The following is a 16,789-nucleotide window of genomic DNA, read 5'->3' as shown; positions in this document are numbered from 1 at the left end:
CGGTGCTCAGGTGGGAATGGGGCACGGGATGTTCTGGGAGGGCTTTTCCAGCCCGGAAAATTCCTGAAACTGCTGTAGGGATCAAGTTCTTCTGGAATTCCGTGTGACTACAGCGGTGACAATACAAAGGCCTCCGCAAGGAGATGCTCATTCCCATTAAATGCCCACGGTGTCCCGAAGCGATCCCCTTTCCCCGCTGCTGGAATATGCACACAGACCTGGCGAGGAGCCGGGTTTGGGTGATTATCACAGGATATCGAAGGCTGATGTGTTTAATTGTCCCTGTTTTATCCATCCCAGCCGAGCAGGGGGAGAATTCCCCTGGCAGCAGAAGGGCTCTGCCAGGGCCCGGCCAGCTCTGGGTGTTCCCAGCCCTTCCACCACACTCAGCCAGGAACCTCACAACATTCCCGGGAGCACGGAGCCCCTCCAGGGCCGGGGATGTCCCCACGGCGAGCAGGACACGGGCCTGGAATGGCAGCTGGATCCCGGGAGGAGCTCTGCTCCAGCCGGGCACTGCCAGCTCCCTCTCCTCCCTTCCCAAAATGCGGGTGAATATTCACCCCCGAGGAGGGCGAGGCTGTTCATTAGATAATAACGCCCAGGTTGGATTAAACTGCACAACTGCTAAGCCTGCTGTGCAGCGAGAGGTTATTTTTGTTTTCCTATTTTTTCCCTTTATGAGCGCTCCCAGAAATCTCCTTGCAGGACGCCCCTCTCCTTTTCCCGAGGATTTTCTGGAGACCGCAGGGAACAGAACTCTGTTAGCTGAAGTCACCTTTCTGTCACAAGATCCTGGTGGCAGCCAGGCAGGAGAGGCAAAGGAATTTAAACTTCTTTGGTGTCCTGCTCAACGCAGCTGAGCGAGAATTCATGCAAGCAGCGAAGTTCTCAGAGCTAGGCTGCGCTATTTAAAACAGAACTTCATCCTAATGAGCCGAAAATAAAACAATGTGTGGAAGGAGATTTCAAAGTATCCTCGGTTGTGTCAGGGGATCGGGAGAAGGAGGAAAAAACCAAACCCAGCCAAAGAGCACCCTCTCCTGGACACAGCGCCGGGAGGAGCGCTCCGAGCGCGCAAACCCCGAGCCCTGCTGCTCCTAAGGGACACAGCAAGCTGCGGGGATAGCGCTCCCCGTTCCATTTCCCACGGAAAAACACAGACAATATTCATCCGTCTTTATTTTTCAATGCGTTTTGTATTAAATCGTGAGAAATTCCCAGAAGCAGGGGCTCAGCTTGCTGTAAAAGGAGGCGTTGCTTATGAAAGGTTCATTTTCAGCACGGTTCTGTCGTTACTGGCAGATCTTTCAGGTGGGTCACTCAGCAGATCGGGGTTCAGCATTTTCTGTATCCGACAGACGCTTCATTTTGATCTGTTTCCAAGATTATCATTAAAAGATACTTTTTTTCACTACAGAAAAATATCTTGTGGAGATACTTTTTTATTTTGTAGTGCTGGATGAGAAAATATCTTTTATATATCTGATATTCTGCTTTCCTCGGGAAGATGCTCTTCTGCTTCTGCCTCTTGACCGAACACATTCGATGGTGAAGTTTTCAACGCACATTTAAAATCTGCTCTCCATGAACACTCTGCCACATTCTCTGAAATTCACAGATGAATGAGTTTTTACAGGATTCCTGAAAGCAAACACATCTGACCACGGGGAATATTAGCCTGATAAAGATTTAATTGTAAAATGACAATGAGCAGCAGTTGAAGTTCAGACAGTATTTCCCTGGCTGTCATTTCTGCGTGCAGACATTATTCTAATAGCAAACCCTCTCATCTTTGTTACCCTTTTCATGATCTTTTCAGTGCCTGAAAAAGTCAAGTACCAATATCTTGTGACACGAACACAAAGCAGAAGCCTTTTTTTCAGAGGGATTATATTTTCATTTATTTATTTATTTATCAGTGGGTGACACTGAGTTCATGAATAGAGTCGTGATACGAAATAAAACCCTATTATTATTATTATTATTATTATTAAATATTATTTATTCATTATTATTATTTCACACCAGGACTGATTAAGCTAAACACCTGCTAACTAAGGAGCAATAAATCAGATTTTTTTAGCTGAATATCCCAGGATGCTCTGCACAACAGCAGTATTTTCACAAAGCTCGGATTAATTTCTGATGAAGAACATGTGCAGTCTCACTATTTCTCTGTGCTGCATCTGAGTAAATTAAATCTGCACACAAGAAACTGTCTCCTATACTTTGTTCATCATTCTAACAATATCAAATGTCACCTACAGTTGCACAAATAGAGACTCAACTCCTGCTCCCCTGGATAATCCCACTAAACTCAGGACTCTCCTTGCCGTACTAGTGGTATTTAATACCTGACGGATAGTTATGGAGTACAGAAGGAATTCTCCTTTTATCAGAATACAAGGAATTATCCTTTTATTCTCCTTTATCTTCAGCAGTTCATTCAGCTGAGGGACTCCTGTCAGTCAGAAGCTGCAGAGGGTTTCTCTAAGAGCCGAGAAATGAGAAGTCCTCCTGTCTGGCCAGTGAAACCCCCTTGTCCCTAACCCCAAAAAGGTTTTTCTGTGGCACCCTGACAGGAACTGCCTGTCCTGGAATTCCGCAGCCTTCTGAAGCACAGAACCCCTGAAGGAGGGCACGATTTACAGAAAAACTGAAGGCAGAAGATGCTTTTTGTAAGCTTGGGAGTGCACGGATTAATAAATCCTCGTTGTCCCAGCTCTCAGGAATTCCGTTCTGTCTGAATTTCAGTTTTGTTTCCCCCTTTCCCCCCCAAGCAGAGCCGAACCTGGGAGCAGCATCACTCAAAGGCTCGTTAGTTTGATGAAGTGGCAAAAGTGACTCCAGCTCCCGTGGGTCCTCCCAGCTCCGAAACATTTACACATCCCCAGGGAATTCTGAAAAACACCACCAAGCCTTCGGGTACTGAATCACAGGCAACTATTTTGAATCTTTAATTTTTTTTTCTATATCCTTTTCTATGAGGATGTCAGAGCTAAAATATGGAATATGCTTTTCCCACTTGGTTCCTATTACTTGTAAAGCATTCAAAAGCTTCCAGAATAAAATTACCTCTATGCCCTGCCAGGGAGCAGGCAGAGCTCCACAGAGTATCAAGGGAGTCCCTCTGCTGGTGTTGCTTTCCAATTTTAACCCAAATATAATCATAAAAATGACTAAATGTGAGACTGGAGCTGCATAGCCTTAGATTCAGCATTTATTTGTTATCATGTTCATCCCAGCGGAGTTTTACTGTATTTTTATATTTATACAAAAAGTGCCAAAATATATCCCATAAATCAAGGAGTTCATTTTCAGGTGTGACATATTCATCACCACCATCATCATCATCATCATGTGAGTTTGTTTTAAAACTTTGCTCATATGAGAGCAGCCAATTTGCATTTAGGAAAAAAAATATTTGAGAGGAGAAATGCAAAGAGATAAAAGGTGCAGGAAGCTGAATTCAACCCTGAAATTACATCCCTTGCTTTTCTATCCCAATTTCACATTTTCCATGGGGGGAAAGGCTCCGAGGCACATTTAACCCCATAAATGCCTGACATTTCCCCTGGGTGCATTCGGGTCTGCATTCTGACAGTGAAGAATTAAACCACTCAACACAAAAATACATTTCTGTTTTGTTCCAGTATTCGTTTGAGGCTTAATCACAGTTGTCAATGTGCTATTGCAGTGAATAACATTTTCATATTGAGTTATTTTACAGTTCCTACAGCAGTAAGGAATATCTTAGGGTACTAACTGATTGTTTTGGCTTTATTTATGGTACAGGAAAGCAATGACATTGAAAATATTGTATAAACAGCAAATACACTGAACAGCAAAGTCCCTACCCTGCATTTTGAATTGAAATGACACTATTTTAAAATATTTGAAAAAAAAAATAATCATAATTATACATTCTCCACACTAATTACCTATTATTTTAACATAATTAATTTGAGCTCAGAGCATTCACGTTGCTGTGTGTGTCATTATCCATCAAAATGCTAAGATTTGGGGGCTGAATCTTTAGGTTTCTTCTCCAAATCTGTCATTTGTTTGTCTCCACATTTAATACCTGAAAGTTTTAATTACAATTGACATTTCAATTTGTTTTCTGTCCCTCAGGTAACATTTCCAGCATCACTTGTGAAGATCTGGCACCAGGGCCTTCAAGAGAGAGCTCTCCCTCCTCAGTGACCTCAGGCTTGTAACCAAGTTTCTGTTCTTTCCCTATGATACAGATGGGTTTTGAGGGGGTTTTTTTGCATCTTACTGGTATATCCTGATCATTTATTCATTTATACTGCTGATTAATGTATTCTTCTCTTTCTTTTTTAAACAAGGCAAAGGGAACAATGAAAGGTGTGTTTCAAGGGTCAGGGTCTGCTCTCCTGGCTGGATGAACAGCACCTGGACAGGTTTGGGCTGGGTTTTCTCTGAGCTCAGGGTGGGATCCGCTGCTCCTGTGTGGTGCCAGGAGGTGGATGGAAGCTCTGCAAGAAGGCAGAATTCCACCCATTTCTTGTTGTCCTGTCTCCAGGAGAGCACTGAGGGCACGGCTGTCCAAACTGTGCCATGGAACGCCTGTCTCCGAGGCTTTGATCAGCTCTGACTTTTTATGCCTCTGATTTTCTCCCCCTTGTCTCTCGTGATTGACATTTGTCCTTTCTGGGCCTTGTTTGCTTGCAGTGCCCTTGTGGGGAGCCCGGAGCAGGGCAGTATTTCCATGTCAGCAGGGTTAAGGGTGAGGAACATTACACATGCACACTGATTTATGCCTCAGAGGCTGCAAATCGTGTCAAGAGTGATCTCAGCACAGCCCTGCTCCATGACTCAAGCGCTCGGTGCAGTGTTACACTCTCAGACATCAATCCTCAGCCAGGCCAGGGAGAACTCCTCCAGAGCATCCATAAACTCCTGGGCTGCGAGAGTTACTAGTTATTCATGAGATAATAATGGTGTTTGCAATGTTCTTGCCAAAGCCAGAATCCCACTATCATTGAGGCTGGAAAAGGCCTCCAGGCTGTTCCTGATCCCCACCCTGTCCCCAGCCCAGGGCTCCGAGTGCCACCTGCAGCCCTTCCTGTGTCACCTGCAGGGACAGGCACTCCAAACCCCCCTGGGCAGCCCTGCCAAGGCCTGGTCACCCTTTCCAGCCACAAATTCCTCCTGACATCCAACCTGAGCCTGCCCTGGCACAGCCTTTTATCCCAGCCCTTCCATAATTCGGTTTTTGCAGGGCCTATGGCAGGAGCTCCTGTGGACAGCGGAGGGTCTGAAAGCTGCTGTTCTCCCACAGGCACGCAGCAATTTCTTCAATATTTCAGGCTCTGCGTTGTGTTGAAGTCGGTGCCGCTGGAGGTGCACACAGCACTCGGGGTTCAGGCTCGGGACAGGGCTCTGGGATGAAGGCAGGAGATGCAGACACCGCTCTGGGCTTCAGGCTCTGGGGTTCACTGCTCTGGGGTTTTGGCTGGAGGTGCAGACATGGCTCTGAGGGGAAGGCTCGGGACAGGGCTCTGAGGGGAAGGCTGGAGGTGCAGACATGGCTCTGAGGGGAAGGCTCGGGACAGGGCTCTGAGGGGAAGGCTGGAGGTGCAGACATGGCTCTGAGGGGAAGGCTCGGGACAGGACTCTGGGGTTCGGGCTGGAGATGCAGACATGGCTCTGAGGGGAAGGCTCGGGGCCAGGCACAGCTCTGGGGTTTCACCCCGCCGCCTCAGGGCCCTGCCTGCCCGGGGCCGCTGCCGGCCGGCACCGCCGCAGCTTCGCGGCCGCCACTGAGCATGCTCGGCTCCCGCACATCCGCCGGCGCCCGGCGGCCGAGCAGCGGGAGCGGTGCCGGTCCCGGCGGGCTCGGCCCCGCAGCAGGCGGCGGCGGGGCCGCCATGAACCGCGGCGGGGCGGGGGCGGCGCCCGCCTTCCCCGGCCCCGTGCAGTGTAAGTGCTGCGCCATGCGCGCTCCGGGGCCCGCGCCGCGCCAGCGCGGCGGAGCCGGGGCCTGCCCGGGCCCCGAAACCTGAGTAGCGCATGAAGCGGGCGGGAGCGGAGCCCGGGAACCTGGCTGGGGGGCGGGGGGGAACCCCGGAATCTGCGTGAGGGCCGCGGGCCGGGCGGGCGGAGGGGTCAGGGCAGGGCGGTGGTCACTGTGCCGGGCGGTGGTCACTGCGGCCGGGCGGTGGTCAGTGTGCCGGGCGGTGGTCACTGTGCCGGGCGGTGGTCACTGTGCCGGGCGGTGGTCACTGTGCCGGGCGGTGGTCACTGCGGCCGGGCGGTGGTCAGTGTGTCCGGGCGGTGGTCACTGTGCCGGGCGGTGGTCACTGTGCCGGACCGGTCACTGCGGCCGGGCGGTGGTCACTGTGCCGGACCGGTCACTGCGGCCGGAGGGGTCAGGGCGGCCGGAGAGGTTAGGGCCGCCGGGCGATCGTCCATGGGTCATGGTCCGTGCGTCCCGGACGGCAGTCCGTGGATGCCGGGCAGTGCTGGATGGATCCTGAGTGATGGTCCGTGCCTGCCCGGCAGAGATCCGTGTGTCCCGGGCAGTGCTCCGTGGCTCTGGGGTGATGGATGCACCATGGGCACTGGGCAGTGATCCATGGATCCTGGGCATTGTCCATGCCCCATGGGCACTGAGTGGTGTCCGTATGTCCTGGTGGTTCGTGGTCACTGAGTGGTGTCCGTATGTCCCGGGCCGTGGTCCGTGGTCACTGGGTGGTGTCTGTGAGTCCGCGGAGAGCTCCGTGCAGCGATGCTGCAGCCACTGGGCGAGTGCCCTCCGCTGGACCCTGAGCCCTCGGGGGATGCATCCCCTGGGGCTCCCGCAGCGCTCGGGGCACTGGGCAGCAGCATGTCCCTGTGCCACCTGGAGAGTGGCAGCAGCATGTCCCTGTGCCACCTGGAGCAGTGGCAGCAGCATGTCCCTGTGCCACCTGGAGAGTGGCAGCAGCATGTCCCTGTGCCACCTGGAGCGGTGGCAGCAGCATGTCCCTGTGCCACCTGGAGCGGTGGCACCCATCACCATCCCCAGACCGAGCTGACCGCGCCGTGTCCCCGCAGTCCCTGGCAGCACCACGGTGCTGGTGGAGCTGACGCCCGACATCCACATCTGCGGCATCTGCAAGCAGCAGTTCAACAACCTGGACGCCTTCGTGGGGCACAAACAGAGCGGCTGCCAGCTCACCAGCGCCGCGGCCGGCGCCACCAGCACCGTCCAGTTCGTGTCCGAGGAGACCGTGCCCAGCACACAGCCCCAGAGCACGAGCAGGACCATTGCCTCCGAGACACAAACCATCACAGGTACACAAACCATCACAGGTACACAAACCATCACAGGTACACAAACCATCACAGGTACAAAAACCATCACGGGTACACAAACCATCACAGGTATGCAAACCATCACAGGTGCACAAACCATCACAGGTACACAAACCATCACAGGTGCACAAACCATCACAGGTACACAAACCATCACAGGTACACAAACCGTCACAGGTATACAAACCGTCACGGGTACACAAACCATCACAGGTATGCAAACCTCAGAGATGCACAAACCATCACAGGTACCCAAACCATCACGGGTACACAAACCATCACGGGTACACAAACCATCACAGGTACCCAAACCATCACGGGTACACAAACCATCACAGGTATACAAACCATCACAGGTGCACAAACCATCACAGGTACGCCAGCCTCAGGGGGGCACAGCCCTTCACAGGTACACAAACCATCACAGGTACACAAACCATCACAGGTACGCCAGCCTCAGGGGGGCACAGCCCTTCACAGGTACACAAACCATCACAGGTACACAAACCATCACAGGTACACAAACTCATCACAAGTAGCCAAACCTATCACAGGTCCCCAAACCCATCACAGGCACCCAAACTTCACAGGCACTGCCCTGTCACCTGCCAGGTGCCAGCCCTCTGTCCCTGTGTCACCACCACCCAGCTGAAATAACAGTTTTCACATCAGTTGTCATGTAACCAAGGAAACGAAATAGTGCTGTGCTGCCTTCTTGGGTTTGTTATAACAATAGTTGCTTAATTTGCTAATTGAGATACAAGTTGTCTCCAAGAATTGCTCAAGTCTATTGTGTTGTGGAACCAGCTTGTGCAGATTAATTAAGATTGTCGATACTTATGAAAAATACTGAATTTACTATGCATTTTCTGTTTTTTTAAGAGTGCTCTAGATGGAAAACACACACAGGATCGCTGTCAGGCGCCCATCCAGACCTTTTTATGTGAGAACACTGCATTCTCTAACATTGCTCCCACTACTAATTGGCAGGAAAAATATTACTCAAAATTTCTGCCTATGTGAAGTTGAGTGAGGTCCTGATCCTGGAGACATTTAAATAAAGTTAGGATTTTGTTCCGTGTGTGAAGGTTTGCCCTTCTATATATAGTTTTGTTTTATTTTGGTGTGGGACCTTACCAAACCCCAAGTTATTTGACTCTAATTTGGATAGACAGATTAAGGCAGGGAATCTGGGAGAGCAGTGAAACAAACTGAATTCAGGGCCCACTTCCAGGAATTTTTGTATTATAATCCCTCAACTCGGTGTGGGTTTTGGGTGAGTCATTTTTCTGCTTCATATTTACTCATCTTTAAAATGAGGACAGTTCTATCCATTTGCCCTTTTGGGCTATAGTGTTGTTTAATTGATTTAAAAGCTGCTACTTTGGCTGAGATATTTTCACCTGTTATTCTTGTGAGTAACAGCTAAAAACAGTAGAGTTGAAAGAGGCTGAACTTTTTTAACAATTACAAAAATAATTTGTGTGCTGCCTTTTGACAACATTTGCCATATAAATAATGATTTTTTTTTCTCATTTGGGCTATAACACAGGCAGAGTTGAAAAACAAATACATCTTTATTTGGTATTTGGAAAGGAAAAACCTTTTTCCTTTCCTTCTCCCCCAGGTAAATAGGAACCCAGGAACAGGAATGTTGCTGGAAAAAAAACCAACAGAATAGACAATTCATGAAACTAGACAATAATTAGATTTTTTTTAATCTGATTACAGAAGTTAATGCTCTCACAGGAAGTTTTTTGTGTGTTTAGTTTCTGCCCCAGAGTTTGTTTTTGAGCATGGCTACCAAACCTACCTGCCCAGCGAGAGCACGGAGCCTCCAGCTGCTGCTGCTGTCTCTACACCACCAAAAGCAAGGTCCAAGAAATCCTCCTCAGTGCCACTGAAGAAACTCAGCTGCCTGTACCCAGGTGAGATGGGGATTGTGCCTTCTGCCTTTCCATTTTAACCTGGAGGGCTTTCCTGTAGTGACACACGGGAGATTTGGTAGCTGCAGCAGTTCTGGAGTGAGTTGCCTCTAAGGGGAAGCATGAGAAAACTCAAGTTCACAGGTGAGCTGGTCACTGTTTCAAGCAGAAGTCAGCAAAGAAGATGAGGAATTAATTTGCTGTTAACAGTGAATTTTGAAGAAAACGCTGTTGAAAATAAACATGTCCAGAATATGGTCATGTATTTTTATTATTTTGCTAGATTTTCCTTGAGTTTCATGAACTTTCTCTCCGTTTTCAGGTTGCCAGTTCAAGACTTCCTATGGTATGAAGGATTTGGAGCGGCATCGGCGAACGCACACAGGTTCATGTTCCTCTGTTTTCTTTTGGGTTGGTTTCCTCCTTTCAGCTTTTTCACAAAAGCCATTTTCCTCTGAAGTAATGTCTCTTTAAACAGGATGTAGACATGTCTGTCCTTTCTGGTATTGTCCTGGCCTGTGCCTGAGGAATAGCCTGGGGACGTGCCCGCTCTGGGCAGCAGCAGGCACAGCTGTGACACTGCAGCTCTGCAGGGTCATTTGAGGCACAGTTCAACTCTGAGTGCACACCCCGTGTTTGTCAGGGTGCAGTGTGGGGGAGAGCACACACCTGCTTTGCTCTTTGTGTTAAAGCAACTCCATGATTTTAGCTCCCAGTCTGGGAGTTGCAAAGGGAGAAGGCTCCAAAGGCTCTGCTGTTTGTTGCAGCTACGCCTGCAGCCTCGTGCCCAGCTCCTACAAACGAGTCCTTTTCCTGGCCAGCATTCAGTCTGTGCTTTCTGCTTTCCCGCCACGCCCTCCCCATGCAAACCCTGCGTGTGTGAGTGCTGCTGTGTGGAACCCTTGAACCTCTCAGGGGAATCCCCAAGGCCTTGCCCTGGAAGAATACACCATGGAGTTTCCACCCAGGCTGAAGGCAAAGACTTCCCCGTGGTGCCTTGCAACACTGTGTGATCTACCCCAATCTCATTGTCTCCCCAAATGTCCCTAATTCTCGTGGTTTCTCCTTTCCCTGTTTCCCCACTGTCTGTGCTATGGTGGCCTGCCCCATATCCCCTACAGGACATTGTCCTTTACCCTGCTCTCTGCACCACCCCTGTGCCCTCAGACCATTGGTTCCTGACCCCATCCTTAACCCTGCGCACAGCACACGGTCGGGGCTTTTGTCCCTGATTCCCTCTGGCGTGCTGCAATAAACCCTTGCTAGAATTTATCATACCAAAGGCCCTCCTCGCCCCTCTGCCAATCCAGCCGTGCCGTGTGCGGTGTGTGGCCTTCCCTGAATCCCCCAGGCAGCCTTTCCACAGGAGATTTTGCTTTCTGGCAAACAGGCTGCCCCTAACGCTCGCTGCCCTTGCAGGAGACAAGCCCCACAAGTGCGAGGTGTGCGGCAAGTGCTTCAGCCGCAAGGACAAGCTGAAGATGCACACGCGCTCGCACACGGGCGTGAAGCCCTACAAGTGCAAGCACTGCGAGTACGCGGCGGCCGACAGCAGCAGCCTCAACAAGCACCAGCGCATCCACTCCAACGAGCGCCCCTTCAAGTGCCAGATCTGCCCCTACGCCAGCCGCAACTCCAGCCAGCTCACCGTGCACCTGCGCTCGCACACAGGTGGGGCTGGGCTCGTGTGCATGCCTTGGAGGGGAGCTGAGGGGAGCTGGAGGCATGGACAGGTGTCCAGATAGCAAAAAGGGGTGGTTTGAGTTCCCAATGAGCCCCTTCAGATGTCACATCTGCCCCTCAGCCAGCTGCAGCCAGCTCACCGTGCACCTACTCACACACAGGTGGGGCTGGGCTCGCGTGCACACCTTGGAGGGTCACTGAGGGGAGCTGGAGGCATGGACAGGTTGCCCAAAAGGGCTGGTTTAATGAGCCCCTTCAAATGCCAGATCTGGCCCTACACCAGCTGCAGCTGCAGCCAGCTCACCGTGTACCTACTCACACACAGGTGGGGCTGGGCTCGTGTGCACACCTTGGAGGGTCACTGAGGGCAGCTGAAGGCATGGACAGGTGTCCAGATATTCCAAAGGGGCGGATTGAGTTCCCAACGAGCCCCTTTAAGTGCCACATCTGCACCTCAGCCAGCTGCAGCTGCAGCCAGCTCACCGTGTACCTACTCACACACAGGTGGGGCTGGGCTCACGTGCACACCTTGGAGGGTTGGAGGGTCACAGAGATGATCTGAAGTCATGGACAGGTTGCCCAAAAGGGGTGGTTTGAGTTCCCAATGAGCCCCTTCAAATGCCACATCTGCCCCTCAGCCAGCTGCAGCTGCAGCCAGCTCACTGTGTACCTACTCACACACAGGTGGGGCTGGGCTCACGTGCACAACTGTAAAGCTTGCAGAGTCACAAAGCTGATTTGAAGTCATGGACAGATGTCCAGATACCCAAAAGTGGTGGTTCAAGTTCCCAACGAGCCCTTTCAAGTGCCACATCTGCCCCTCAGCCAGCTCACTGTGCACCTCTGCTCACACACAGGTGGGGTTGTGCCCTTCTAACCTGGGCAGGTGAGCCCTGAGTGAGCACCTGGGAATGCTCCTGACTCGCTGGCATTTCCAGCAGAATCAGATTTCTGTGCCATTCACTATTGCAGTAGCTAGGAAGGGGTTTTAGGCTAACCTTTCTTTTTGGCATTTCAGTCTGTTGCATCTTTAGCAATTGAATTAAGCTAAAACTCAAGCTTTAGTTTTGTTGTTTCTTCTGCTTCTCCATTTTTTTTTGTAAAAGAACTTTTTTATTGTTTGCTGAAAGAAGGCACAAGAATTTTGAAAGTAATCACTTCATCCTTGTTAGATTGCAAAGCTGTCATGCACACACTCAATTTTAGAAGAAAAGTAAGACTAGTATGTAGAATATATTGCTTAGTGGAATTAAATTAATAATCCTCTAGAAGGTGAGTGTAATCCCCATTGCTCAGAGCAAGATCATCACAGAATTACTTGTTGAACTAGTCACTAAGCATCAGCTTCCTGTTAATTGGAGTGAAACCACTCTTAGAATTAATAATCCTGTGGTCAGACACAAGTTTTTATCTAAATCCTGGCAGTGTCAATGAGGGATGGGCAGAAATGTAAAGAAATACAGAGCAGACCACTCTTAAAAGAAACAGAACCAGAATTTGCTATATTCTTTATCATATATTGTGCTACCCTGTATATGAAAATTAAGTCATTGAAATATGAACTGTGCCTTCATCAGCAAAGCAGAAAAAAAAATCAGTAGCTGAGTGTGCAGCTGAGGCTGTAAAATAAACTAGATGAACAAACAGTGCATCTTCATTAATAAAGTCTGTTTAATACAGATAGTACACCATGTATCTCAATTATTAAACAGATACATGGATTAGCACAGTAGGCCACAACTTGATTTGAAAAATACGCAGCTAAACGTATGACATACGTAGCTGGATAAGCAAATTATGCAAAATTATACAGCTCTCACAAACTCTATAAAATATTAACTTCTAAAATAAATCAGCCATTTGCAGTTTGATTATTAAAGAGGATAAATGCTTGTTGAACTAAATATACTTTCTTTTTCCCCCTCTCACCAAGAGTGTCTTAGAACCCAATAACAGAATTCTCTCACTTGTTTAAGGTAATGCTACCTAAGGACTTCATGTACAGGTATTTTAGAGAACTGCATTTTTAGATTAAAGAAAGAAAAGGGAGTAGTTATTTTGTTAGGTTGCTCAGTTTGCTTTGGATTTTTTTTAATGGCTTTAGAACAGACTGACTGGAATTGATCAGGGTTTAGCACAGCTCTGGATATTGTGACACCAGCCTGTACAGAAAATGCAAAATAATGCTTTCAGGTCCAGGTGTGTCAGAGCAGGTGACAATCCTGTGGTGGCACACAGGAGGTTTGGTACCTGCAGCAGGTAGCAAAATTTCTCTCGACTCTGAGGACGTGTTGGGAGCTCAGGACGAGGCAGCTGCAGGGGATTCACACCCACAGCATGTCCCCTGTGTCCCCTGTGTCCCCTGTGTCACCTGTGCCTTCCGTTGGCAGGAGACGCCCCCTTCCAGTGCCAGATGTGCCCCGCCAAGTTCAAGATCAACTCGGACCTGAAGCGGCACCTGCGGGTGCACTCGGGGGAGAAGCCCTACAAGTGCGAGTTCTGCGAGGTGCGCTGCGCCATGAAGGGCAACCTCAAATCGCACGTGCGCATCAAGCACAGCATGGAGAACACCCTCAAGTGCCCCGAGTGCGACTTCCAGTGCGGAAACAAGACCAGCCTGCGGCACCACATCCGCGGCCACCAGCCCGAGCAGCCCGTCAAGTGCTCCGAGTGCAGCTACTCGTGCTCCAGCAAGGCGGCCCTCAAGGTGCACGAGCGCATCCACGGCAAGGAGCGCCCCTTCAAGTGCGAGTTCTGCAGCTTCGACACCAAGCAGCGCAGCAACCTCACCACCCACGTCCGCAAGGCCCACGGCGACAGGGCCAAGGGCAAGAAGCCGGACAGGAAAGAGGGAGAGCGGCCCAAGCAGGGCGGCTCCAGGCAGGTCGCCAAGCTGGACGCCAAGAAGGCCTTTAAGTGCGACCTGTGCGACGCGTCCTTCGTGCGGGAGGACTCCCTGCGCAGCCACAAGAAGCAGCACAGCCTGTACAGCGGCTCCAAGAGCGGCGAGCTGGCTGTGCTGCAGCTCCAGATGGACGCCGGCCGCCAGCCCAGCGCCCCCGTGGCCGTCAGTCACCTGCAGGTGCCTCTCCAGGCCGCCCAGGTGTCCCCGTACAACGAGGGGAGGGTGAAGATCATCGTGGGCCACCAGGCGGGCGGCGTGGTGCCGGCCGGCCCGGTGAGCGTGGTGCCGCCGGCGCTGCTGGGCGCGGGGCAGGAGGAGGTGCTGGGCGGCGGCCGCCTGCAGCTGCTGGGCCAGGTCAGCGTGCTGGCCCCGGCCGCGGGGCCCGCAGGGCCGGCAGCAGAGCCGGCCGTGCTGCTGGGCGCCCCGGAGCAGGGCGAGGGCAGCGCCCTGCACCAGGCCCTGCTGCCCGCGGCCGCCCCCGGCCACGAGCCCCCGGCCGGGCAGGCCTTCATCGCCGGCTCCGGCATCAGCTGCTCCGACCTGGAGGGGCTCAACGCCCTCATCCAGGAGGGCGCGGCCGAGGTGACCGTGGTCAGCGACGGCGGGCAGAGCATCACCGTGTCCACCGCCGCGCCGCCGCCTCCCATCTTCTCGTCCTCGTCGCACGCCGAGGGCCCCAAGCAGAGCTACTCCATCATCCAGAGCGGGGCTCACGCGGCGCTGCTGTGTCCTGCAGACTCCATCCCTGATTAGCACCGGGGCTGCTCCGGACGCTGCTCGTGCTGGGGCGGTGCTGAGCCTGCCAGGGGTGCACAGGGCACAGCTGGACGCGGGGTTTGTCCTCCAGAGCCAAACACCTTCCACTTCCTCGCTGTGTTTGTACACTGCAGCGTCGTGAGGGTGAGGAGGAGGATGAGTTTGTGTTTCTGTGCCTCTGTTGCAGAGGCCCTGCTCCTTGGGGAACAGAAGCTGCTGTTGCCAGTGTCCCCAGGCAGTGACACGCCCCAGCATGGCTCTGTGCTGCCTGAAAGAAGAAACCCTCACCTTGTGCTGAATTACCTCCACAGCAGCCTGTCTGTACTTTCACACAGACGATAACCTGAGCCATTCTGGGTTTGTTTCACTGAGCTCTCTCAGTTCTGTGCTCTCTGTGCATTCGCTGCTCCTGGCTGAGCTCCAGGGAGCCCCCACTGCTGGCCCTGCCCCAGCCCAGGTGAACTTTGAGGGGCTGCTCCTCAGTGTCTGTAGAAATCGGCAGCACCTGGCACTTGAAATGCTGGTGCAGAGACCTGGTGATTGTTTTTGGAAAGCAAAAGAATGTTGTCCCTGTCGCAATAGTAACTAACTTTGTTAGCAACAACACAAATCATCTCTGGCACGGGGATGGCTGTCAGAGGTGCCTGTGAATTAAAGAGCAAAACAACTGGAAATATATATTTTTACAAAACTACTCTCCTTTCGTTTTTATTTTGATGCTGTCTGTTGGGAGTTGCATGGGTGGTAAAAGTGCATTACAGTTTGGGTCTTCTTTTCACATTAAAGGAAAAGATTGAATTTAATTTAAATTTTTTTTAAAAAATCTTCTAATCCAAGGTCTGCCACTCCAGCAGAAATACAGGTTGGATCACAAGGAGAGGGTAACATATTATTATATTTATAATAATTCTATATATATTTTTATATTTATAATAAATATTATTATATTCATAATTTATTATGGATATTTTTCTGATGAAGGTTTTCCAGGCTGTGTTTTGAACTCTGCAGCTGCCCGTGCAGAGGTTCCACAAACCGAGAGCACTGAATTTATTTCCCCATCCTCTGTGGTGGAGGTGAACTCTGCAGGCAGCGTTTCCTCGGCTCCCAGTGTTCTCTGTCATCCGTAGGTGGTGCCAGAGGCCCGGGGAAGCTTCGGAGTGTGCTCTGCCTCCCGGATGGTCCTTCCTGTTTAACACTTCCCTGGAAAAACATTGCAGAATTCTGGGATTTAGGACATTACCAAAAGCTCAGCTGTAAAAATCTCCCTGTCACTTCAGAGAAAAAGCTGCAGATATAAAGAAATTCCCAAAGTTTTCTACAAGAAGCAGATCTGTGGCCAAAACTTTACCCTCACAATTTAGGTTAAATTGATAATATTTTGCTCCCTGGTAATTAATTTTAACGCTGTTAAAATTAATTAATTTTACCTCGTTCATAGTTTTAAGGTAATTCATTTTACCCTGTTGATAGTTCACAGCTGTAGAACTGTCGGGCAGTACAAGAACGATAAAACCCGAGGGATTTTGGCAAAGCTGCTGTTTTTTGGCAGTTTCTCTGTGCTTGCCCTTGGCCAGGAGTGTCACCTCACCTCCTGCAGGGTCACCCGAGCGTGCCACAGCTCCGGAGTCTGCGCTGCAGCTGCTCACAGAGAGTAGGAAACCAGTACATTTGTCATATTGGAAAGATCACCTGGGTACTGGGCCTCAGAGATAAACAGGAAAGATAACAAAATGGTGTGAATGAGGAGACAGAGCTCAGGGCTGCTGCTTCAGCCTCCTTGGGCTGGTGGCATCATGTGAGGGATCTAGAGACTTCTTCCTCCACCCTGAGAAAAAACCAAGGCTGGCACAGGGGCATTTCTGCCTTCTTGTGCTGCTGAGTGGAACAACCTGTTATCAATTAACTGTCTTCAGTAAATCAAACCTGCTGGGACACCTAAAAAAGCCTTGGAGTCACCTCCAACATTTGCAGCTTGAGTTTTCAGTTGTCTCTTCCCATATTGTGGCTGGATTTCTGGCTGTGACAGAAATGCTCTGTGTGTTTTGGAGCTGGCAGGAGCAGATTGTTTTCATCCCTGGTGTTCACTTCATACATTCTTCACGTTATCAGCAGAACCATCCCAGGAGGGAGCCTGGTAATTCAGAACAAGTGTCTCTTGTAGAGCTCTCCTGCTTTTGAGCACAGGGTG

The 16,789-nt window shown here is 50.7% G+C and overlaps 2 protein-coding genes across 4 annotated transcripts; one reads left to right on the top strand and one right to left on the bottom strand.

Moving 5' to 3' along the window:
- The first annotated feature begins 5,667 nt into the window (after positions 1–5,667).
- On the top strand, positions 5,668–15,556 carry ZFP64 (ZFP64 zinc finger protein). Its single transcript, XM_063404186.1, has 6 exons — positions 5,668–5,952; positions 7,069–7,308; positions 9,099–9,257; positions 9,577–9,639; positions 10,674–10,925; positions 13,328–15,556. The coding sequence occupies exons 1-6, from the start codon at positions 5,799–5,801 to the stop codon at positions 14,593–14,595; spliced, it is 2,136 nt and encodes a 711-aa protein (XP_063260256.1). The 5' UTR covers positions 5,668–5,798; the 3' UTR covers positions 14,596–15,556.
- LOC134553972 (uncharacterized) lies at positions 6,189–7,065 on the bottom strand. Of its 3 annotated transcripts, none has more exons than XR_010081178.1 (2): positions 7,009–7,065; positions 6,189–6,941 (listed from the first exon to the last, which is right to left on the bottom strand). XR_010081178.1 is itself a non-coding variant. In XM_063404188.1 (2 exons), the coding sequence occupies exons 1-2, from the start codon at positions 7,031–7,033 to the stop codon at positions 6,347–6,349; spliced, it is 654 nt and encodes a 217-aa protein (XP_063260258.1). In that variant the 5' UTR covers positions 7,034–7,061; the 3' UTR covers positions 6,189–6,346. The 3 variants fall into 3 exon arrangements, 2 of the variants coding, with proteins under 2 accessions (XP_063260258.1, XP_063260257.1); XM_063404188.1 differs by having other exon boundaries at positions 6,189–6,874; positions 6,908–7,061; XM_063404187.1 differs by having other exon boundaries at positions 6,975–7,059.
- Positions 15,557–16,789: the final 1,233 nt, after the last annotated feature.

Source organism: Prinia subflava, chromosome 8, assembly GCF_021018805.1.
Source record: "Prinia subflava isolate CZ2003 ecotype Zambia chromosome 8, Cam_Psub_1.2, whole genome shotgun sequence".
Taxonomy (NCBI): Eukaryota; Metazoa; Chordata; class Aves; order Passeriformes; family Cisticolidae; genus Prinia; species Prinia subflava.
Note: the sequence above shows the minus strand (reverse complement) of the source record. Positions and strands in the feature narration are given on the sequence as shown.